At 39.7% G+C, this 26081-nt stretch overlaps 1 protein-coding gene across 1 annotated transcript; it reads left to right on the forward strand.

Annotated features, from left to right (window-relative positions):
- Positions 1-5097: 5097 nt before the first annotated feature.
- slc34a1b (solute carrier family 34 member 1b) lies at positions 5098-25676 on the forward strand. The gene is made up of 13 exons (XM_084719286.1): positions 5098-5155; positions 8083-8156; positions 8266-8451; positions 9730-9876; positions 10174-10317; positions 13713-13824; positions 14337-14532; positions 15090-15185; positions 15383-15449; positions 15602-15769; positions 15985-16101; positions 21904-22028; positions 23362-25676. The coding sequence occupies exons 1-13, from the start codon at positions 5100-5102 to the stop codon at positions 23953-23955; spliced, it is 2082 nt and encodes a 693-aa protein (XP_084575412.1). The 5' UTR covers positions 5098-5099; the 3' UTR covers positions 23956-25676.
- The last annotated feature ends 405 nt before the right edge of the window (positions 25677-26081 follow it).

Consider the following 26081-nt stretch of genomic DNA (forward strand, 5'->3'; position numbering starts at 1 on the left):
GAGTGAAATGGCAGCGATGGTGGGTCCCTGAGACAGAGTCGCCATCTAGTGAGAAGAGGCTGTAACTGCAGATTTGTCAGCTTGTCTGTGGTCTCATTGACCAACGCTCATCTGGCTCCTTAGGACAGCATGATCAACCGGCAATCAGTGCATAAACGCGTTTTTGTTAAATGTCCTGCATGTAATCATGGCTGTAAAGTTTCTCTTTTTCCATCTTTATAGTTGTACAGCTGCAGTATTCTAAAGGATATCATCACAACCTGAGCCTCCATCAGATCTCAACTTCTCTTGTGAGAAATCTTGAAGTCAACCATGGAACAGAAGGCAAACGAGGTGTGTCACAGCCTGATACAAAAATACTGCAATCGTTAAGGCCGTTTCTAATATGATCCTCCTTATCTGTCTTTGTGTCTCTAGGGTTCCACCACCACCTCTCCTCAGAAGCACATGAAGAACAGGTCCAAATCCACAGAGGAGATGCAACAGACGAAGAAGGTGAGAAGCAGTCTGACATTCATATCCAACTAACCCAAACCAAACAAGACAAAGAAAAAGAGAATTACAAGGGGTTAAAGGGGAGTTTATTATTATATTAGTACAGTAATAGGCTGAAAGGTTGCAGATTAAAGAGGTACTGATGTACTTACTAGCCAACAAGTTAAGAAGAAGAAATTATATGTAAAGTAAACAGGCCAGAGATCTGGTTCTTTGTGAAATGGGCTACTGAAATGCTCAACAAATGGTCTCCATAACATGAAGAAATCACCAGTCAGTGAGAATTTTAGTTTTTCCAAGCTTAGAAAAAGCATCACTCAATCAGACTGAAAAGGAGAGAGCTTTTCCAGGATAATAATACCCTTCTTGCTGAGAGTGTTTTGAAAGCAGTTGTGTCTCCATTTCATTTACAGGCCTTTTCCTCACAAAAATCGCTCCCAGGCAGACCGGAGCTGGACAAAGTGAAGGTGAGCTGTGCACATGATTTCAGCTTTTCAACATGAAAGAAAACAATTGAACGCAGCCTTTATTCTGGTTGTTTTTTAAGCAGATTTCTAAATAGCATGATTGTTTCTACATCACCTGTGTGTCTAATTTTCAGGAGTGTTCTGACGGCTCTGATGTGCTCGCGTCCTCCACAGAGGAACTAAAGTGATAACTGGAAGGACCTGCAGGACATTAGAGTTGCCATCAAATTACAAGATCATCATAAACACAACGTGCATAAAAATGTACATATGTACACAGGGAAACAAAATATTGATGAGAGAAATTAAATTATGATTGGCTGAAGAAAACTGTATAAATAATACATAATAATATGGTAAATTCAACCCACACATACAAACTTGCACACACTGAAACAGTTGCATGTAAACAAAAGGACACCCGTGATGATGCCGTTACAGTGTACTGTGAGTGTCGTATAGCTATCTCACTGAATGTGTATTGACAATAAAGTGATGCTGTTGAGTGAATCTGTCTTTACTTTGCTCTTGTTTATGTTAAACATCTGACAGTGAAATACTGTAGGTCCATAACACATCTTTGACTATTGGAAATCTAATGAATGACAAGAGTAAAAGCTGTGAGTGGTGAAAAATATTTTATGAGTTTATTTGCTATGATGTTTGCTAATTTAAACAAAGGGCACCCAATGGAAAGTAAAGATGCAGATGCTTTAATAGAGGCTTTGACTCTGATCACATCTGATTTAAATCACTTTGTTAAAGGAGCCAAATTAATATTATAAACATATTAGGGAGCGTCATATCACCATCAAGTTAGGGTGTCCACCCTTATTTTATTTTTCTTTCTTTCAACAAACTGCTAGTCTACCACTAAATAACCAATGTAAGCAGTAGCATTTGTTTACTTACCAGTCTAGAAGAAATGTGAGTTCAGTATAAAACTTTGGGGCAGAGCTACTTCTTCATCCTGCCATGTTGGACTGAGAGCAGACTGGATGCTACAGTGACTCACTATCGCCTCCTTTAGATCCACAGACTGGGCCGTGATGATGCTGGTGGTGGACAGTGGAGGGGCAAAGAGGCACAGACCCATTTCACTACAGCCATACTGATGTGAGGTAAACACAGGTGTTACCAATTATACTAATGAAGTATATTCCTGTTAACAGTCTTTCCAGTGAGTAAACATGAACAATAGCAGCTCCCTGACTCTGACAGAACCTTCATTAGTATCAGTGGTAACACCTGTGATTTCTCTACTATTTCATGTCAGAATAGCAGCTGTGAAAATGTCTCAAGCAGGTGAATTCGAAAATATTTTTATTTGCCAAAGGCAGCTTAGAGTGCCTCCCAGAGGCCAGAGTGTCAAACTGAGGGAATAAAGGATGAGAAGTTTAATTCGGGGTGCTTATGGTAAGGGTGAGGGGGAAGGGTGGTCAGGCGTTCACAGTAGCCACCCTGAAGCTTGGGAACATTTTCAATAAAGTGTTCCCCCTCTGGAGATACTTTTAAGTGAAGACTTCAGGCCCACATGGTTTCAGAGGCGTCTGAGGGTCACTCCTTAAGGTTTTAGATTTCACTTCTTTTTCTCTGTGTTTGATATTTTTGCCTATCTCTGGGATGGTATTTTTATGTTACCTCTACTGCTATTTTGCTGTTACCATGTTATATTATCTAACTTTTTTTGTTTTGTTTTGTTTTTTTTTGTTCATCACTTTGGTGAACTTGTTTAATGTCCTTTATAAATAAACTTATCTTTGGTCCTGAAAGTGTACAACTAGCTCAGCTTTATCTGGCCTATCCCAATTATTTTGGCCACATCAGCTGTACCATCAAGCTTAGTCCTACCTGCACTTCAGGAGGCAAAGTCATAATTTTGAGGGAAATATCAAGCCACATTGTTTTGTAAACCATTATTTCTTAGATTGATTGACTAACTTGAAAGCTGTTTAGTCTCCTACAAAGAATATCCATTTTTCATTCATTTTAAATATGTAAAAAAATATATTATCATAAAAATATGAATATAAAGATATATAATTGTACCAAGTTATTAAACTTTCAACAGTTTGAACCTGTTATGAAAACACCTTAGTTTAGTTTTGGTTTATTAAATATGAGAAAATAGGGGAAAATTCCCATCACATTCCCATAGTCAAAAGTGATGCCTTCAAATAGTTTTATCTATTCAGCAGTCCAAAACCACAAAGATATTCAATTTACTATCATAGATAATAATAAAAAAAAGGTATAATATTTACATTTGAGCAGAGAGAATATGAACATAAACAACTGATTCCTTGTCAAGTAACCCTTTTCTGTTGATTGACTACTCCCAGAGGGGAACTGACATTCAAGCAAAGGTCGAGCTACTAAGGGCCCAATAAAATGCCTCATAAACATGTTTTTTTTTTTTTTGCTAATTAATCATGTCTTCCTAAAAATCCATACACTAAAATGTTATTAGAATGCTTATTTTTATGACTTGTAATTTATTAAAAGATTGAAAAAGGGGCAGAACGAGGGCTATCAATGGCTCCATGCCTGTGTTTGCCTGAAGCCCCAAAATGTCTGAATCCGTACCTGACTACTCCAAACTCGGACTTTTGCACGCGTTTGCAATGAGCATATTTACATAAAGAAAAATGCACAAATTAGAATGATAATTGTTCTCTTGCTCGCTGTATGTATATCACCTGCCATATGTCTAGAAATAATTAACTGACATGTTTCTGTGATTCCCCTCACTGAATACCAGACTGCAGGCGTACAGAAAACATCATATGGTGTGCCTCAGTGTAAGATTAACAGGATAACACAGCCTACTGAGGAGCAGAGGAGGGCTAACAGCATGTACCTGCAGCTCATTGATTGGCAGGTGTTTTGAGCGGCTGCATGACGACCCGGTGGCCTCTGTTTGGTTTATCCTGAGTGGTGGCTGCGACCTCCCCATGACTTGCACATCTGGAGAGAGGATTAACAGCATCATGGATGTTTTTTTTTTTTGTTTTTTTTTAAGCAAAGAGCTCTGGATCCGTGCCAGAGATTTAGCCATGTGTGTGTTTAAGTGATTACATGTGTGCATGTGTCTGCTTCACTTTTCCACTGCTTGATGCTGCACCAAATCTTAAGGATTTCTCCCTTCGCCACCATTGATAACAGCAGCAGCAGCAGCAGCAGCAGCAGCCTCGGCTCCAGTCCAGCTGCCTGCACAACAACAGACAGAGCTGTTATCTCTCTCTGGCTCCCAGCTCTCCTAACAGTTTGCAAAGTAACAACTCAGTTTAAGGGGTTATTAAGTTCTGCTCCTCTGGGTTCATGGAAGCAAGTCTGAGGTCAGCAGGTTTGGCAGATCTGGTTGAGAGCACTGCTGATATGACAGAACCGTAGCTGGAGTAATTATTAACAATTACCCTTTTACCCAGGCCATCACGACCTTCTCCCATGGTGAGGAGGAAGAGGAGGAGGAGGTTGCCTGTAAGTAGTGGGGTATGTGAGTAAATGTGTGTACGTGTGTGTGTTAAGAGGATCTCAGAAAACCTCCCTGATAGTTCAGTTCCAATCATATCACAACATGCTTGATCTCAAGTCCTGGCAAAGCACCTAAGTACGTGAACATTCTGAACAAATCGAGCAGATTACACTGTACGTGTCTGAAATACTTTCACACTGACTTATCTCATGGAGGAAATGATCATTTAATACCCTGACTTTAATCTTTGCCAGACTGCCAGTGCGTGATGAAAACAGCTACGTGAGAATATGAGCGGACCTGATGATTTTTCTTCCAGCGTTTACCACTAGATGTCACATTTCCCCTGCTCTCACATGTGAAACTGGGAGCACCTCAAACAACAGGGATCATCAATCACATCAAACAGTCCTCTTCATCTTGGAATCTGTGTCTGGGCCCCATATCAGGTGAAAAATAGCTGCTTGAGCAAACATCATCCATCACCTATAATACACAATGTGCTCTCCCAACTAATGCATTATTAAGTTAAGGCTTTGTGTTACTGATTAACGATGAGGTCTGTGATGATAGAGCAAGTTAATCGACAAGAGATGAGGTGTTCCTCCTGACACCTACAGGCCTGTGGTAGCTTATTTAAAGATGATTTACACACAACTTTGATGCTTTCCTTTTTCAGGGGGTCACACACACAGCACCTAAGACTGATTCAGAAAAGGTAAGATACTTCACTGTAAAATATTCAAATATAACAAATGTTTATGATAAACAACATTTTCTTTTCTTTTAATTCTTTAATTAAAGGATCTGAGCATATTTCACCAACTGCAGAGTTGCAGCTACAGAGAGCACTGCAAGTCTGCAACACATGAACTATATGGCTTAAAACCCTGCCCTTATTATCATTTTTTAAAGCAATATGCATCCTAAAATGTCAAACAACTATTTTACATTCTGAAAGAGGGATGTAAAGGTTAGTAACAAAGATGTGTGTTAACATGTTGGGAGACAATTCAGTAAGTTTAAACAGAAAATTGGCTAGGAGTGTGTCCAACAATGGATTTTTGGTGCTGATGTTGATATTAGGGAATAAAGTAGAACACATGTTTTTGAAATGATAAATCAAAAGTGGTTAACATTTATGACATAGATAGAAAATCTACCTCAAATAGTAAACACACAAATTAACTTTGAATTTTTTTTAAACCAAGTTAACAAAATTATATGAACACAATTGCTTTAAGTCAGATGTACTCAATAATTATCTGATTGCTTTCAAATCAACAGTTTGCATCAATACATTGGGCCATAACTCAGTTTATCTATTTATTTGTAGGCAACGTGAGAAAGTAATTTTTTCTTATCCATTAAGTATATTTCTTTAGTGATAATTCTCCATTCCTCTACTGACTGATGAAAACTTGTATTGATCAAACATGCTGATATTTTAAACGATTTAGCCTATATAATTCAGGCTTTTAAATATTTCCTTCCTTGTTGTTACCATTGACTTTTTTGTGCTTGGATTGCCTTTCTGATTATACCTTCCAATATTTTGTGTATCTCTGACTAGAAATGCCTAATTACTGGACATTGGTAGGTAACATGTCCATGCTAATAACATGTTTTGAAAGCACTGTAATCAACACTGATGTGAATAGATTTAATTCCAGCATTTTATCTGAAGCTCTGGGACCCACAGCTCATACATCCTTTGGAAAATGTTGGGAAGTCCTGCCATCACCAACTGACAACAGTTGCTAAATGTTTCATCAATCCATGTTTTTTCTTACTTCAGGCTCAAACTGCATTAGAAATGTGAGTCATAGTGACTTAACGACAAACTCACAAATAGTACAGAAACAGAAAGAGTGGCAGACTGGCAAACAGATGAGCGTGGGGCAGATAGATTATAGAGGATAATATTCAGCAAAGGCACAAGTGCATTCAGACTTTATTCAGCTGCAATCTATGGAACTTGTCTCAAATACTCCCACATACAGATAGATGTACATATGCTAACAGGCCTCTCTGCACATCACTTCTTTCAGGAGGATGCCACACAGAATGAAAACGATACAGCGACTGTAATTACTGTAATTTCAGCTGCCGTAATTACTGAACTCACTTCCATCCTCTTTGCTTTTAAGAGACACATTAGCACTCCCTCCTCCACTGGAGTCCCCAAAATATGGTAAAGTGGCTGACATGAAAAGGGGGAAAAACGGTCTCTTTAAACCGAGAGCGGTGAAAACCTTTGACAGGAGTTGCTGCTCTATAGACGGTGGAGAGTCCCTTTAAGAGCCGACTCGCAGCTGCAGGAAACGGAGCACAAGACGAGTTACACGGATACTGATGTTTCCTCATTGATTCTGACAAGGCGTTCATTTGTTGTGGTGTGTGATTTGACCTCAAATCAAGGACAGCTGCCAATTAGAAACAATGTGGACTGCCTTTGTTCTCGTCTAATCGCTTGTCTGTTGATCTGGGCTCATATGAGGACATGTTGGTCTCCTTTGGCTTCTTTTTACTGCTGCAGGTGGCTGATAAACACATTCATCCTCACATTTGTTCCCTCTGCACTCTTAGAAATTGTGCTAACTAGAACCACATAGGATTCTTTGACTTGTACATATAGGAGAATCCTTTTGGTTCCTGGTAGAACCTTTTTTGAGGGTTCCAAGTAGAGCCCTCTCAGAGGGTTCTACGTAGAACCCAACTTAAAGGGTTATACCTAGAGCCATGTGTGAAATGTTCCACCCAGAACCCTCTATGAACACCTTTTTCCACCAAATTGGCTCTGGCTATTGAACCGGTTCCATTCAAGAAATTTTTGGAAACTGAGTGCTATCTAGTGAACCAGCTCATGTTTCCACCAATTTGAGTGGAACCACTGTAATCAAGGATGTCATCAGCAGAGGTTGTTGCACAATGCACAGTGACTTGTAAAATATGACACACCCACTTTGGTTCCCAAGGAAAACCTGCTATTTATCGGTTCCAGCTGGAAATCAGCTTTTCAGGTTCCGAACCAGTTTATTCTGGTGGAAATTCTCATTCAGTTCAAAATTAGGTGCTTGAACCCAGACAGGTCCGGTTCCATGTTGGTGGAAAAGGCCTATTTAGGGGTTCTATACAGAACCTTTCCACCTAACAAGAAACCACTCAGGAGGTTCTACCCAGAACCATCTTATGTTCCAAGGGTTTCATTTATATCCACCCAGGGGGTTTTCACCTATAACCCTCTTCAAAAGGTTCTATGCAGAACCATGTTGTATCCTACAGATGAGGCAAAACAATATTGAATCCCATAGATTGTATATCTTGTCACCCATCATTTTTATAATCTATGTTCCATTTACTTTTATTTAAACTGAGAAAACATCTTTCAACATAAATTTTGTTCAGCAATCCTTGAAGAACTGTTTCTTCCAAAAAGGGTTCCTCGGAGGAAAATTGTTCTTAATGGAACCACTAGTCTTACAAAGAACCCTTTATGAAACTTTCCTATAAACAGGGTTCTTCAGAAGCTAATGGCTCTGGGTAGAACCTCAGCTCTTTGGGAAGAACTATTTTGGAACCCTTTTATCTCAAAGTGTATAATGGTGTCATCCTGTGATTTTAATTACCTCTGTTTCCACACAGCAATCAAAGCACCATGTCATCTCGATCTATAACGATAGTGTCCTCTGGACAGAGCACGGGGCTCGACTACGGCGGTAACTTATTAGTTTTAATTCCCATCATTCTGCTTTTATGTCTTTGAACTGCTTCAAGGCTGATTTTCGCCACCCAAGTGTGTACTTTACTCTTGTTCTTTGTTACCAGGGTTGAGGATGCACAGCACTCTGCTCTCCTCACAGCCCAAACTCCCACTGGAGGAGGACAGGGAGTCCGGCATCGGCTCCACCCTTGACCTCAGCAGCAGCAGCTTCGAGGGCTACAAGCAACATACCAATCACCAGTCCAGTACTCCTCCACTCAGGAAAGCAGGCAGACTCCCTAAAGAGACAGGTACAAGAGTGGCATGGAGAGGAGAATCACACATTCATCTCCTGGGTTGGCCACAAGTCTGATCTCTTTGAAAAAAACAAATAACAACAGCAGAAACTGAACCACATGCTCATTAGATAAGGACATGCTCAAAAGACACACAGGGCCGGTGGGATCACACAGTCTGGGCAACAAAGGCAAAGTCCTGCTGTCACTCAGCAGTGTTTGGCTGCATATGGGTAATGTAGTATATCAGATGGCTTTGCTCTCTACATGTGAGAATGCTCACTGAGGCTATCTCTTTCATCCAGAGCACAGAAAACACAAGACTGAGATAAACATGCAATGTAGTGGGCAGAAACACCACAGTTTTGTGTTATATGTGATACATTTTTCTGAGTGTCTATTTGCACCTTGGTAAGAATAGACTATTTACACCCAGCCCCTTAATTTAGCTTCTAGGAGTGACAAAGTTTCTGTGGGGAGGAGGTTGTGGTGGATGTATATATGTTAAACACCCAACTTGCACCAGGGAGACTGGGGTTTAATTCCTGAAACTAGAGGTCGATGTTGACTTTTACTTTTAATTTACTTATCTTTTTCAGTTTTTTTTTTTAGTATTAGTATTGTTATATGCTTTTTGTGGCAGGTTGGAAAAGCCAATATGGCTAATTACACCTGTGTGCATATAGCTTAGCATGGCAGAGACAAGCACCCAGCTATCCGTGGTGATCTTTCTCCAAACCTAAGTAGGTTTGTTGCCTAAACGTTATCAAACTATGACTGAAAACTAAAAATAATATAAAACACTAAATAACAGGCACCGCTATTATGTGATTTCACTCTGCTGTCAAACGTTGTCTTTTTTAGGGCAGGACTTGAATCCTGGTCTGCTGTGGGAAAGCCTTGCGCCAAACCCATTCAGGCACCTCAGGCACTTATCAAAAGTGAATTTGTTGCTCTTTATGGCTAAAATAAGGGGATTGGGTGTAAACAGCTTAGGAAAAGATCATGTCTTGCCTTTTTGGTGTAAATAGCCAGTGTACCCAATTTGGCTATTTACACTCTGGGTGTGAATAGCATGGTTGGACACCTGGGTGCTTGTCGCTGCCATGCTAGGCTGTATACATCCAGGTACACCCACATTGGCTATACCATCCCTGGTGTAAATAGCATTGTTATCTATTGACACCTGAGTGCAAATAGCATCTGTCTTCATTTTTTCAAACTCCAGCCTCAAGGTTTAGGGCACATTGTGAGGCTAACCATCCTTCTGGTTGTTGTTGTTGTCTTGAACAGATAGGTCAGCACAGACCCCAGCAGCGAGTCCAAACAAGATAAAGCAGCTCCTTATAAATTTATCCAAGATCCCTCTCCTCTTCGGCCTCCTCTTCTTCTTTGTCTGTTCCTTGGATACTCTGAGCTCAGCCTTCCAGTTAGCAGGGGGTAAGTTCTATAACCCTCACTGCCCCCTCAGCGGGTTCATGGTGAGTCAGCCAGTTGATGTTTGACAAATGAATGAGTCACTGCAGAACAGTTCACACTGTCCCACTGGGACAGCACTGTATAATTTACTGCAAAGCTTCATCTGCTGACCTTTTTGGATTCGGGGAAACAAGCACTTTGGATCTTGTTTAACACTGCTGTTGGCAACGCTGTCATGTCTGAGACCAGTATTTTTTACTTTTTTTTTTGTGTGTGTGTGTGTATGTCTTTGTGTATGTGGGCGGCATATTTAACCAGGTAAAGTGGCAGGGGACATTTTCCAGGACAATGCGGTGCTGTCTAACCCTGTGGCAGGGCTGGTGGTGGGGATCCTGGTGACTGTGCTGGTCCAGAGCTCATCCACCTCCACCTCCATTGTCGTCAGTCTGGTGGCCTCCGGATGTGAGTAGGCGCATGAAAGAGTGTGTAAATGTGTAAGCACCACGTACTGTAGCATGAGTTTATTTTAGTTTTAAATAAGACTCTGAAATGAAAAGACGTCCTGGCCTCATTTAATCTGAGATATATGCTGTGTGTTTCTGCATGTGTGTGTACTGTATACACTAAATGCCTGTGTGTTTCCCCAGGCTATTATGTTGCATATAATATTACAGTAAACAGAAAAACAGTAACATAGTAATAAAAACAGAAAACTCCCATGCTGAATGTATGCCAATAACAAAATGGATCTAATTAATTCGCAGTTCATGGTTATAATCTCAGTTTTCTGGCTCCCAGCCCAATCTCATGCTGCATTCCCCAAGGAGGGTACAGTAAATTATGTTACTTGATCTGTTGCTTATAGTATTAAGGACCAAATTAGCCGTACATAACTATAGCTTGTGTTAAATACATAAATGTAAGCAGATGGAGGTGTATTAGGACAGAGGAAGATTTAGTTTATTCTAAATTGATCTTTATTGTTGAGAAATCCCACATAATTACCAAAATGAAGAGCAAAAAAAAGTCTAAGTCAATGTCGTAATACTCATTCATTCCTAGTAAAGGACAAATAATGTGTTGCAAATAAATATTTTGTATTTTTAAAAGGGCTTAATAATTTCCCTGAAACAGCTGAGCTCTGTGGGTTTGGACAACATACTCACACAGCAGTGAAAAGTGTTTTTGGTTGGGGAGTGTTCTGAGTTGCTGATTAAGACACACATTTGGTGCTCTTATAAGCATTTTCTGAAGCTGGATGGTGTTCCTCCTATTGAAAGAAACATGTCAGCTGCAGAATGTCAGTGCAACCTCGTAGCTCACTGATGTGTTTTTAAAAGTTTTTGGACAATGATGGATACATCTATTCAGTGGTGGAAAAGTAAGTAAGTTTTTATAAGTAAGTAGTGTGTGAGTATTTCCATGTTTTGCCACTTTCAGCTTATACTCCAATACATTTCAGAGGCAAATATTGTGCTTTTTACTCCAGTACATTTATTTGATAACTAGTTATTTTGGATATTCAGACTGACAATTTCTATTTATTACTTTATTACTTACTTATGCCTCCACATGACCTACAAAAGAATAAAGAAAAAAAGACCACCAGCGACATTACATTTTATGGTTATGTCTTGGAAACACTACTGCTTTTGTTTACATGGGCCCCCAAAATCAAGACAGTATGAAAGTTCCTTGTAGCAGTAAGTAAAAATGGGATCGCATGACTTATATGTAATAGAGTATTCCTACACTGTGGTATTGCTACTTTTACTTAAGTAGAAAATCTTAGCACTTCCTCCATCACTGAATTTATTAGATTTTTGTCTTTCAGTTGGATTGTTTGACGATAAGAAACAAATAAACTCAAACATTATAAATATCCTTTACATTTAATTAAAATGACTAAATGATTAAACTTTGCATAATTTACTGTTTCTTTTGAGTGATTATTACCACACACTGACTGACTGACCTGACCTGAAACTGCCATTTCGAGATTATAGTGCTGTTGTGGCCATGCGTAAAAAGCCATCTGAGAATTATTGTAATCTAGCAGGTTGGACTGAGATCAGAAAGATAATCAAATCAAACCATTTCACACGCTGTAATCACCCTCCAACTGAGTCGCGCAGTCGGTCGACAATTTACTACGCCTCATAAGCCATTACACGGTAAGGTTATGACCTGTCTGTTGGTAGTGCAGGCTTCAAGGTAGACCCTCTTTCATCTATTAGGTTAAAGTGATGAAATGAAATGATATCAGTATGCAGGAGCTGCCCCTCTGCTTCTAAATTCTTTCTGTAAGTGAGCTAGGACGAAGATAATGGGTAATTATCAAACAGAAAACAAGATCCAGAGGCATGGAAGTGTCTGTATCAGTGTGTGTATGCGTGCACAGGTTCCTTCTCTAGGTCATCATCATTAAAGGCATCCCTAACAATAAACACCCCTGCAGAGTTTTGAAGGCTAAGCGTGCTTTCCATTACCTGCAAATTACAATCACCTTTCATCTCTATTAAAACTGAAATGCGGAAGGTCATGTGTAGTGATTACGTGCATGATGCATTACCGTTCAGAATGAGGGCAGACCTTTACCCATGTATCATGTTTTTTGTTTAAAGGTGCTATATAGGGCATTTACTTTGTCTAGAGGTCACAGCAGACCACCATCATCTCAGACCAGAACAAATGCAAGCGTCATTTACATTTAATAAAGGTGGGAAAAATAGTGTCATCTGAACACATACTGCTCACACATCTCAAATCAACCTGTCAAACTTGGCAGTGTTGCTCAGAGAAAGCTCGAGATTGTGTTACTCCATCACACATTTCTCTTAGTGCAACATTTAACTTGTATTAAAACAAGAAATATTATAACAAACTGGCCGCCATTTTGGCTCTGGTTTGCAATGAGGACTCCCACAACTCAGACGAAACTGTGAAACTAGGAATTGCTGATCAAATATGAGCCAAAATTATGTTACCACATTGCTCATTTCTTGGCAATGGTGTTTTCAGAAACATATTTTGTTGTAGCATTTAGCTGTAATACAAGAAATGTTGTAACCAGGTGGCCACCATTTTAGCTCTGTTTACCAACGAAGACTCCCGGAACAGATGGTCCTGTGAAATTAGGCAGTGTTGATCAAATATGGAAGATTATGCTACTACATTGCCTATTTCTTGCTTAAAATTTTTTCATAAATATATTTTAATGGACTGTTTAGCTACAATGCAAGAGATATTGTAACCAATTGGCTGCCACTTTGGCTCTGGTTTCCAACAAAGACCTCCTAAACATAGATGAAACTGTGAAATTAGGCAATGCTGATCAAATATTGATAAAGGTTATGTTACTAAATTGCCTATTTCTCAGAAACATATTTATGTGTGCTGTTTAGCTGTAATACTTGAAATATTGTGACCAGGCACCTGCCATTTTGGGTCTGGTTTTCAGTGGAGACTTCCAAAACTCAGATCAAACTGTGAAACTGGGCAGTGTTCATCAAAGATGGCCGTTGCTGGACCACCTATTTCTAGCCTAAAATGTTTTCAGTAGCATATTTTAGTGCACAGTTGAGCTTTAATATGAAAAAGTCAGTCCATTTGGAAAACAGACGCAGAAAGAGAGGGACTCGCATGAAAATGCACCTGCACATGCACTAACATGCATGAGTGGCCACATAAACAGAGGAGCTTGGATAACAACATGCAAACAGGGAGTGTGATATCATTCTCTGCTCAGTTTGACATCTAGTGACGCTGAATGTTGCACCTTTGACTACATGCATGCATATAGTTTTAGGAATCGTCAACTTTCAAGTAAAGCCCTTCTGTGTGGTCTCATCTCACAGTGCTAGAAGTGAGGTCTGCTGTTCCAATCATCATGGGATCCAATATTGGGACATCAGTCACGAACACCATAGTGGCCATGATGCAAGCGGCAGAGAGAACCGAGTTTCAGCGGTGAGTGAAGAAAGGTGGCGAGGCAGAGGATGAGTGGAGGGGAGCTGAAGAGGAGCGGGGAAGAAGAAACTGAAATGGAAAAGTGAAGAGGATAAGTGGGTAGATGGAGGAAAGAGGGACAAAAGTGCAGGGGAGAAAGCTCAGGAGGGTGAAGAGAAAAGCATTAGCAGCTGTTCACTGCCTCTTTGCTTCAGCCTCCATTTTGAGTGTAATTTCTGTAACACTAACAATAATGGCAGCAATCCACATTGATCCCACACCAGTAACCCTTTGGCATGAGATAGACGGCACTGAACAGATGGCACGTTACTTAATCTGTGTCTGGTAAAATAAATATAATTTATTAATCTTTCACATTACACTGACATACTGAGTCAAAATTCTCATTACATCACACACATGCGAAAAAGTTGAACCACGAAAAGCAGATTAACAAGCAATCATTTAGAGTGGTTGATGTTGCTGATGGCTGACCTTTGCTAACACAGAAAATGATTGTAACTCCACTGCAGTGCCTTTGCTGGGGCAACCATCCACGACTGCTTCAACTGGCTGTCGGTGCTGGTTCTGCTGCCGCTGGAGGTGGTGAGCGGCCTCATGACCCGACTGTCACACCTGCTGGTCACCAGCTTCAGCCTTCAACCTGGGGAGGAAGCACCTGAGCTGCTCAAGGTCATCACCGAGCCAGTCACCAAGCTCATCATTCAGGTAAAACTATCAGCCAGTCACCACTTAGGTAATTTACTGTTAGCTAAACCCCAAACAGTGATTGTTCAGTTATAGCTTAGCAACCCTGTCAATATTTGTATTTCTCTATATGCTGCATTTGAAGAGTTTGGAGAATGATGTCACTGATCTGATGATTGATTGTGATTTTTTGTTCTTTTTCATCCAAGTTAGTTACTTCACTTTTCACAGTTAGCTTGGTAGCCTTCATGTTGTTAATAGTATTTATCATCCATTTTGATAATCTCATTGTATTAGGTAACTGTTAGCAATGTTAGCTAGCTAGCATTCTTCTTCAAACTCAACAGAAATAGGAATAAAACTCACTATGCTTGGCTCGTCTTTCCGTTGCTCCAACAATCACCGATTCTGGTTTGGCTGAAATAAATAAATCTTAGATAAGGCCTTTTGTGTTTTATGGAAGTTTCGCAACCACCATAGTTTGTCTTACAATCCTACACACTGGTTCTTCAATCCTCTAAACTTGCTCTGATATAACTCACTGAAAAGATGAAAGATATTTCTCTTTTCATCCTCAGCTGGACAAATGTGTGATCACAGGGATCGCCATGGGAAATGAGGACATGAGGAACAGGAGCCTGGTGAAAGAATGGTGCCAGACTGACCTTGTTATGGTAATGGCTCATCTCCGCTGTCACCGCTGTCTCCTGCACATGTGGACTGTTGTGTCACATCCTGGCGCCAAATAGAGCCTGTCACTGCTGCCAATGACAACTGTGTTGTTGCTAATTTCTGTGTTATCACAGTTGCTTCTCTTATTCTTTTCCTTTCTTTCTTTCTTCCTTTCTTTTCGTTTCTTTCTTTCTTACAGTCCACTAGCAATGTGAGCACTGAAAACTGTGGCCCCAGTCCTGACTTGCCCCAATCATCCCTGAAGTGTGAGTTCAACCCACCCCCTCTTGTGACTTGTACAATAATTCTGAATATGTATTTCGAGTATGACTTTTCTTTTCACAATCAGTGTTGTTAAAAATTTAATGAAACTATGTATTTTATCATCCTGATGACTGTTGGTGTTGTCACTCTGCAGGCAGGCATTTGTTTGTGTCTAGCGAGCTGTCAGACCTCACTGTGGGCCTGATTCTCCTGGCTGGCTCTCTGGCCGTTCTCTGCACGTGTCTGCTGCTTCTAGTCAAGCTGCTCAACTCTCTTCTGAAAGGCCAAGTAGCAAAGGTCATCCATAAAGTCATCAACACAGGTAGGCATGTTGTTGCTGCTGGAGCTTTTACACGGCGCCTCAATATGCGGCTGTTCAGTATGCAGGATACGTCTACAGATGAAGAAACAAGACATGAAAACCTTTAGAAGCTGCTTTAGTTGCACATTGCATGCAAGAGGCCGTCCAGAAGACAGAAGTATCGCTGTGTTTATGCATGTGGGTAATTTCCATCTCTCCTCCCTTTATCTCACCAGACCTGCCGTATCCGCTTGGGTGGCTGGCAGGATACGCGGCCATGCTTGTGGGTGCAGGAGTAACATTTGTGGTCCAGAGTAGCTCTGTTTTTACTTCAGCCATGACTCCTCTTGTAGGTGAGTGGTATTTGCATTTTTCCACCTGTGAACACTGTAAGCGCCTCACAAAGCGTGGAAACTCTGCATTACATTTGGTGAATATTCATTTAAAGCATTCACAAGATAAAATGTTAATGTGAGAAAGGAAACTAGGGCACAAAGATACAATAAAGTGTAAGCTGACGTGAAAACAGAATCAAATGAGTTAAAGCATGAACGTCTATGTGCGCAAAATACACATTAAAAATTAGCAGATATATCACTTCAAATGAGAGGAATTTGGAGGGGCATAAATAGCGGAAAATCGCAAAAATATATTAACACCCCCACCAAAAGACCATTTACAGAACTTTTTGATATTTTAATTTATCAAAATCTTATTATTTTCTTGCATTTGATAAAATTAGGAAGTTAATCTGGAATCTCAGTTCATTTTCAATTTTCAAGGGACATTATCAATGGGTCTCTGAACTTAATTGGATAGATGTAAGAGATAATTTACAAAACTTTTTCGCTTTTCATATCATATATTGGCTCGATGAGATCCAAATGAAACATGAGCTTAGATATTTTTTGTGGTTCCCTGCCTAATATAAATTATGAAGACGTTCACCAACAGCGCACAAAGTGTTATGTAATACCGACATCTGTTATATGTAAAATGACAGATGTAATAAATGAATAGATACGCTTAGTTTTATGAATTTTAATACATTTAAGTAGGCTTAAGTACATTATCAACATTTCCTGTGTTTTTTTTCCTTTGAAAATATGTGATTATATTATGCAAAGCACCACAACTGAGGATAAACAACATATTTAACATTCAGTGGAAACATGCAAAATGAGTTTACAGTGGTTGACTCTTTGTTTCTAGCAGCCTTTTGTGACAAAAAATATGGAGCACAGTCACTTGAAAGCACAAGAAGACACGAGGAGACAAACACTCAACTAATATAATCATCAGTGACTGAGTATCATTATTCTAACTTGGTGAACTGGTGCTGCTACGGGTCAGTTTGGGTTTGGGTTAAAATTCAAATATAGTACTTTAGTGTTGCCTTTGTGACCCTACTCAAAAAGTGGCTGCTAATATCATACAGCATAAGCACGAAAACTTGCCTCATTTCTTTACTTTACGCTCTTGGATACATACTGTCTGTCTTGCTCTTGTCCACCACCCACCTCAGTTACACAGTGTGAGGCAGACAGCATATTTCAACACCTCCAGCTATTAAACTACTGAATAATATCAGTTTAACCTTGTACACTGTCACCACCTCTGTCTGAGTCTGAGACCTATGGCAGCAATGCTTAGTTTTTACAGTAAAACAGATATGTGAGGAATGATAAAGAACTATTTAATCCTTTTGTCCTCCACTTGATTCTCTCTTTAGAAATACTGTCAGGCAAACTGGATAGTTAATCATCGCAGCTGGATGGGTAATTAGTAGAACTTTTGTTCATTTTAAGTATATAGCATAATGCAAAATCCAACTGTAATTCTGATAAACAGATTCCACTCATTCATTATACATTATACATGCTTCCGACACAGTATGGAAAAAAGTATTGAAAAGAGGAGAGTACTGAAAAGAACTTGATTTTAGTCATTTACATGTCTGGATAAGTATGAAAAAAAGAGAGTATGGATGAAATATTAGTGTATCCAGGCTACCAACCCTGTTCTATTTTCTAAACTTTTCTAAAATTCTGACATCTGCCACCAGATTAGTTTGAAAGTAAATGCAGCAGTAGCTTTCACTTGTATATACAGCATCACAAGTAGCCAAATATTAATCTTGTTTGAACATTTGTGAGTTGTGCTGTGATGCGTTATCAAAAAGTAAACAGACCATCTTTTCTGAAACTGTGTCTTTATGGCAGCATTTCCCTTTGTTTCCATGGAACAGTAAATCCACAAGTCCGCAAAGACACTGAAAAATAAATTGCAACTTTTTCCAACTCAAAGAGACGAAAAATATGGGGGTAATAACAACAGAAAGTTATTTATTCAAAGTGCTAAAGGAAGAAATGAGTATGGGTGGCACTGGTTAGTTTACGTCTTTGACGATTCCAAATATAAAGCCTGGTTGGCTGTGGATTCCACGTGGGAAAAGAAAACTGGATGCAAAGGTTGTGGGTTCCTCTTTATTTTATAGTACACTAATAAGAAGCTGTACTTTTTATCAAATTAGACAAAAACTAGAAATATGTTCTTAATTAGACGGTAGTTATACCCTAATTAGCCACTATAGACCTAATGTTATTCTAATTAGACGTAACAAGCATAACAATTAGGGACACATTACAGAACAGAGCTGCACCGTAAACTAAAGCGTATTGATTTCCACTGACACTTATTAGCCTCTGCAGTCACCCATAGACAAAATGTACCTCTATCTCTACAATTTTAGATCTGGCTCACGTATTGATTTTAAAGGGATAGTTCACTCTAAAAAATAAATTTTAAAAAATCTGCACCCGATATCTCCAAAACTCTGCAACTCACACCAAAAAAGAAGATGAATAAATAGCACTACAGGCCAGGGAAAAAATATGTTGTATGTTTTTAATTTTGAGGTGAACTGCCCCTTAAAATGGGGAGGTAGCAGTTCACTCTAGTTTTAAGTACAGTTGTGTTGCGTTGTGTCCCAAATTACCCTCTAAAAAGAGTCTAATAAAGAAAATATTTCTCGTTTTTGTCTAATTTGAAACAAAGCTTGACCTGTTATATCTTATTAGTGCACTGTAACATAGTGCGATCCATACATGTTACCAGTTAGAATTTAAAGCAATTTAAAGACAAACAGCTGTTTGTACTCAGATCTCAATTATGGTGTGAAAAAACTATCAAGACGTCTGGACAGTCACAGAAAAGTATGGATTTTTGAAATGGAAAATGTGTAGGAATGCTGATAGTAGTACACAGTAAAATGATGCATGTGTGACTAATGCCAGTGTGATGCATTATTGTGTGTAGGATCTAAGGACACGGCCCTGAATAACACATACCATCCATAAAGTAACAAAGCAAATTCAGGTTTATTTCACAGTGTGGCAAAGCAGTGAGATTGGTTCGTTCACATTCTGAGAGAAAGTGCTGTTTTTAACCCGGGGGCCGTTCCCAGCAAGCGTCCAGTCTGAAAGCTGGACTCATGTAAAGTTCCTTCTCATCCTGACCCCGCAGTTATGACTCTGTTTCATTTGGTGCAAGCCTTCAGAAAGATTGTCTCTTGTAATGTCTTATTAAACTCGACTCTGACTGTGCTCAGATCTTATCCTTGAGTGGGCCAGCACTGTGCAGAGGTGGCTATCAGTTCTGTTACTGGACTGGACTCTGCTTCTGGCATCCGAGGTTTGAAATCACAGTTACTGCAAATGTGTACTTAGATGATCTCATTTCATGTTGTATGAGTATATACTGTAAATGTGTGTGTGTTTGTTGTTAAGTAATATAGCAAAGAGAGAACAACTAAAAACATCTTTTACTGTCAATCAAACCTGGAAGATTTACCACTGTAATCTAACAGCTCATAAACCAGGCTGTTGTTTCCAAGGCCACTGGTTTTTATTCCAAGTTCTAAATCTTAACAATACGGCCTCTAAACTGACATTTACTGCTACAGAAACCCGATTCCTGTAGCCTTATATTTAATGGCTTATTAAAATTAGTGTGTTCCCAAATTTCCTTGTTGGCTCTCAGGTCATTTGCGAGCTAGACAGGGGCCAAATAAGGACATTAACCTGCTTACTTCCACTGGTGGAGTCTTGTGAAGTTTGTAGGAGCATGTTGCGTAACCAGCACTGTATGCCACTGGCTAAATGAAGCATGTAAAATCAGTGATGACTGAGTCATCTGCCTGCTACACAGTGATAAATGCAAGATGGGAATAATTTCTCATTTTAAACAGGAGTAATTAACCATCTTGGAAAAAAAAAAAGCTAAAAGGAAGGAGACTATAGGCTATACACGGAGGAGGATTTCCAATTCACAGTTATACTTAATCAAGTATTTCTGTTTATTTTACTCACTGTTACTGCGACATAGCATCATATAGTGAAAACAAATGGAAAATAACAGATAGAGAGAAAGAAAATAGAGCAGCATTGCCCTACTTTGGTTGTCAGTTGCTGTCAAGCAGCCACTCATTTGACAGTCATTAGTCATCTTATCTGGCAAAGGTACATTTCAGCCTCTCTGATCCCACTGTTGCTTTTTCAAATGTTTGGCTTTTGTTCATCTTAAACACCACGTACAAATGATTTCATATTTTGTCAATTTATCTTAAGTGTAATTTGAGTCAAATGGTTTGAATAGTTTAAATAGTTATTTTTAAACTTAGTGGGGAATAGATTTTGTGACTCAGAACATTTATTTTACTGCTGTGCTCATATGCTGCTACTAATCCTCGTAAAAGCAGTGATTTAAGATTATATCTGCCGCTCAGAAATGGATACCCAAACACAGGCTTCAAGAGTTTTACAAGATAGATTATTCTAGTTTGATTTGACAACATTTGTAAAGGGATAAAAGAGACAGTTTATCATCCCTGACACTTGTCTTCGTTGTATCTTTTATCTCAACAGCTGGTGATTGCAATGCACTTCACACAAAAGTGGTGTCAAGTGCATTAACTAGTTTCTGGGAAAGTAGTCGAAAGTCTGCAAATACTTCAGCAGTAAGATGACAGAATCTCTAACAGTTCCTGGTTAAAGGTCCAGTGTGTAAGATTTACAGGGAATTATTGGCAGAATATGGCAGAAATATTTTTCATTAGTGTCTAAATAATGGTTTGGTTTTCTTTTCATTATAATTAGCCATTTATATCTACTCAGAAGTTACTTTAGAAGTTGCCTTTCATTTAAGTCTCATTATTTATGTTTATTACCATTTCTGTGTTCAGGTTATTTTTGGGTGGATCAGAAATCTGGAGCCATACATACCCTAATACTATATAAACAAGAGAGCATTAGCATTTCACATTAGCAGTACAAGTGATGAGAAGACCAGTTCTTAAAAGTAACATGGTTCGTTTCATTCACTGAATGAACCGACTCATGAATGATTGATGAATGAGAGTGGAGGAGAGAGCTAGACGTGTATGAGCGGTGTTAATGAGAACAAATCAGTGCATCAGAGAAAAGAAATGTTATTTTGTCATTTTTTTCCAAATCAATTAATCTTCTAAAACAACAAATAAACACACCAACACCTCTGCACAATAACAGATTTTGTATGAATGCTTTTGGTGTGTGTGTGTGTGTGTGTGTGTGTGTGTGTGTGTGTGTGTGTGTGTGTGTGTGTGTGTGTGTAAAACTCTTCCTGCTGTTCTCACAGACAGAGAGCAGAGGAAAGAGACAGAGGATGTGCTGTGATGACATGACGAGTATGTGAAGTTGTAATCTGACTGTAAGCAAGTAATAACTAAACTAAACTGACATTTACTGGAGTAGAAGTATAAAGGTGAATAAAATGGAAATTCTCAAGTAAAATACAAGTTCCTTGAATTTATACTCAAGTTCAGCGAGTAAATGTACTTAGTTACATTCCACCATTGTATGTACAGAGGTCAGGGGTCCTCTTGCACTGAGTCTGCCATGTTGCATGCTCATCTTTTTACACAAACCAAACACTGCGAATAGATATGGCCTTTCATGTTTTTCGTTGCCACTGTAGGTTTTCCCACATGCTTGGAAGGACAGGGTGAGACCAGGTGCGAGCTCACTGCTAAATGCCACTAAGCACTGGTCTTTGAATGGTCTTCATGTGTTATCCTCGCTTCCTGTGACACAGCATGTTTCTGTTGTCTCCCTCAGGTATCGGTGTGATCAGTCTGGAGCGGGCCTATCCTCTCACCCTCGGGTCCAACATCGGCACCACTGCCACCGCCCTGCTGGCAGCTCTGGCCAGTCCTGGAAACAAGCTAGCAGCGGCCATACAAGTAAGCCAGTGTTTCATCAGATACAAAAGCCATTTTAAAACTGCAGGAAAATGAGAAAAGGGGAAGTGCAATTCTCCTCTTTGGAGGAAAAAAAATGATTTTCATGAATATATTTTCCACTGATATGCCTCTCAGAGAGGAGGCAAAACACAGACTGTGAGACAACAATAACAATAAAGGGGTCCACAAATGTCTTTCAAAAACAAAAAAACATGGGAGTTACAGAGAATTATCTACACACTGAAGATTATAAAAATGTTTGTATGTATATTTATGAAGATGGATTTATGCATAAATCTGAAGCAAGTAAGTAGTTGCTCCAGGAATAAAAGACTTTTGTAGGATATGAAACTGTGAGAATTAGAACCATATCACGTCATCAGATTATGTTTATGAAACGAATGTTGCATGATGACAAACCAGGTCATGTACACTTTCTGAGGATGTAAATGACAGCACATGCTGACTGTGATACATTACCTCTTTCAGCACTTACACTGTGCACATGTGCTGTATTTGACAAGCAGACGTAACAGACTGGAGTCGCAGCTTGCATGTCATTTGTGCAAGTGTCTGCAAGATTCACCTCTTTCCTGACTGCATATGAAAAGACAGCATAAGCAGAACACAGATGGGATTCACAAGAGCCACAGGGAAGATTGTAGTGAGAAAAGAAAAGTGCATTAAGTATAGGCTTATATAATTAAAAACTTATTTTAAACTAAAATGAAACAATTAGGCTATTATCAGTGAAAGGAATATCTGATAACTGTTGTGGCTTGCGTGCAACCTTTGAGAAAAAATCATAAACCAAAATGCAGAAAGTTATTATACATTTAATCATGATGGCAACTCAAGTTTTTTCAAGGGAATTCAGTTCTGGTATCCATCTACGTATCCATCTATCTATCTATGGAGACCTTTGAAAACAGCCAATCAAGAAGTAGGAACGTCATTGTCCTATAACAGGCAGATTCAGTGGTCAAACTGGGCCAGACTGCAACCTGCTACACAACACATGAGCAAGAGACTTTGAACAACAGCAACACTAACTTTCCTGGAAAAGTTTCCTTCTTATCTAACTTACAAACATGAGCATGTCTTGTCCTTCGCCTGTTAAACGAGTGGCCAAACAAACATTTTGCGGTATGCTTGGGTGGTATGACGTTATTATGGTAGGCTAGACAGATAATTAACTGCTCAGCTACTATTCATTAAAACATCAGTCACTTCTACACACAGACTGCAGCCACAAACTCAATGACAACTGCAGCACACATTTGCCATTTTCTTAGAAAATCTGGCCCTGAATCTCCGTATCTTCTCTGAACAGATCGCTCTGTGTCACCTCTTCTTCAATGTCTTTGGCATCCTGCTGTGGTATCCTCTTCCCTTCATGCGTCTGCCGATACGGATGGCTCGTGTTTTGGGCGAGCGCACCGCCAAGTACCGCTGGTTTGCAGTCTTATACCTTCTCATTTGCTTCTTGCTCCTGCCCTCGCTGGTGCTGGGCCTCTCGCTGGCAGGCTGGCGGGTGATGGCCGGTGTTGGGGCTCCTTTCCTGGGCGTGACTTTCTTCATCGCCATGGTAAATGTGATGCAGGCTTACAGCCCCCGTCACCTGCCCACTAAGCTGCAGACTTGGGACTTCTTGCCCCAGTGGATGCGCTCTCTCAAACCACTCGACCGCTTGATCACCAAGGCAACTGTCTGCTGTAGAGTCACATACGAGGCGGGGCTGGGAGACGAGGAAGAGGAGCACATTTCGACACAGACAACCTCAGTTAACCCAGAGAAAGAGTCCACACAGAGGAAGGCAGAGCTGGCTTATGACAACCCTGTCCTGGACTACCTGGATGAGAGCAGGCCGGGAGTACGGATTCTTAAATTGAAAGGGTTAGAGAGGTGCAACAGCACTCCACTGTAGTCAAACTGAGAACAGAAGGCTGTTTAATACCCCATTCTGTCCACATTTTGGGGGAAGTAAGATTGACAAAAGCCATTTTATATATAATGCCTTGTAGATTAACCCATTTCAGATTATTGATTGATTGATGACTGGGCTCATGAGCTCAGTATGAAATTTAAACTTGGAAAACAGCCACTGAAAATCGACTGAGCTCTGCAGCTGGAGGCAAAAACCAAACAGCAATGAGCTGTGATTAATATGTCATGATGATGACAAAAGATCTCACCTTTAGCCCCATTATGTAGTTTTTCTATCTGATTATATGATCATCATCAGCAGACAGAGTTTGTACAGTTGTCATAGAAATGCAGATGTTGACGTTTCCGTTTTGAATGAGCACGTTAAGGACTTTTCATCAATGTTCGACTCTTGTCCAACTGGGGAAACTCCATTCATTGATGAAGTTCATATGATATGATTAAAAGCTTCAGAGGAGTTACTTAAATGGACCTTAAAGGAATTTTTTTGTCAACTGTCAAAAAACATATAGGAAGTTTTCAACTACCGGTGGTGTTACAGAGCCATGTTTTGCAAAGACCAGTGATCAGTCAGTAACCATATTTAGTGAATGTTCAGTCATTTACATAATGCCAGATTCAAACTACACAATATGTTTTGGTTTTAAGATGGCCACCGTGTCAAATTAGATGATTATAGTCATAAATCCTTTGCCGGAGGACATGACAGACTCCATGTTGGTCCCTGAGCACTCATAGCTTGCAGTCTTTAACAATGTGATGTCACCAGGAAAGGGGAGCGAGGGACGACTTTTGAGAACAATAATGTAAACAAACAATGTCAATGTGTATGATACCAGCTGCCTTGTAGAACCACTGGCTGCAAAATAAAGATGAACAACACTTTTCCACTTCCTCCCACTGTATAAAGTCTGCTCAGTAGTGATCAGCATTGGAGCTGCGATATCAGTCATGAAGTGAAACCTCCTTTTGTAGCATCATAAACAAAAAAAACCCAAACTTATCAGATAAATGAACACTTCTTGAACATCAGTTTTTCAGTTTGCCTGTGTTATACTGTAGCCAGTCATCATGGAGCAGTGGCTTCACTTTTGGGGAGCTGTGATGTCATCCATCACATATCCATCATCCATCTATATGTGTCACAATGTATGGAACACAATGTGCAAGGCAAAAAAATATCTAACTTGCTGCTCCCCTATGTTTGTTGGTTCAGGCTATTATTGGGCTGACATCATGTAGTCTGGCATAAAGACTTTATGTTAGAAGGAGTATAAAACAAAGCACTGTAACACTAATTCACTGTTGTTAGCCCAGAGTCTATTGATAAAACAGTCTCATAACACGTGGCTAAATGTTGAACAGAATATTAAAATACCATGTACTCACTTGTTATATAAGCGTAAGTGGGCGACTGAATACATGCAGACACTACAAAGGATTCAAAGAATCATCACATTAGCTTCTTGATGTTATCTACAAAGGAGTGTATCAATGTGTCTTAGCTTATGTGTGTGTGCTGCAGTGTTTGTGTGTGTATGTGTGTCTAGATGGGAGGCTATGCACACTTGGGAGGTGTTGCTGAATGTGTGAATATGTGCTGTGTTTTCTCTGTTGCACTGTAACAGTTGATCGTGTGTTTAAGAGATGTCGCCTTTCTGAAGTCTTTTGATTTAATGAGAGAATAAAGTCTTTCACTTTCACTTTTTTAGGTGACAGATAAAGGAATGACCTTTTGACAAGTGCTGGATGTGATACATGAAAGACATGCAATAAATAACTACTCTGTTAGTCTCTGCTGGCAAATTCACAGCTCATTCACTCTTGTGTGTCTTACTTTAAAGAACTTTTCAGTAGGATGTTATGTCCTCTTTGTCATCTCATCGCACTCCTCCGAGCCTGCCATGCTCTTTAAAGTTTTGGTGTTTTAAATGAGACACCAGACATGGCAGTCTGGACAGGGTTTGCATCATCCTGCTGAGTCTAATTTGAACCTCGGAGGCATTCGAGAGCTGCCTGAGCAGGGAGGGAGGGGAGCCAGGAACGAGAATCTACCATGACACTCACTCCTGCATGCGCTCCCAGAAACACACCCGTTGTCTTCTC

This window comes from Lutjanus erythropterus, chromosome 5 (genome assembly GCF_056507025.1).
Source record: "Lutjanus erythropterus isolate fLutEry1 chromosome 5, fLutEry1.hap2, whole genome shotgun sequence".
In the NCBI taxonomy this organism is placed as follows: Eukaryota; Metazoa; Chordata; class Actinopteri; order Lutjaniformes; family Lutjanidae; genus Lutjanus; species Lutjanus erythropterus.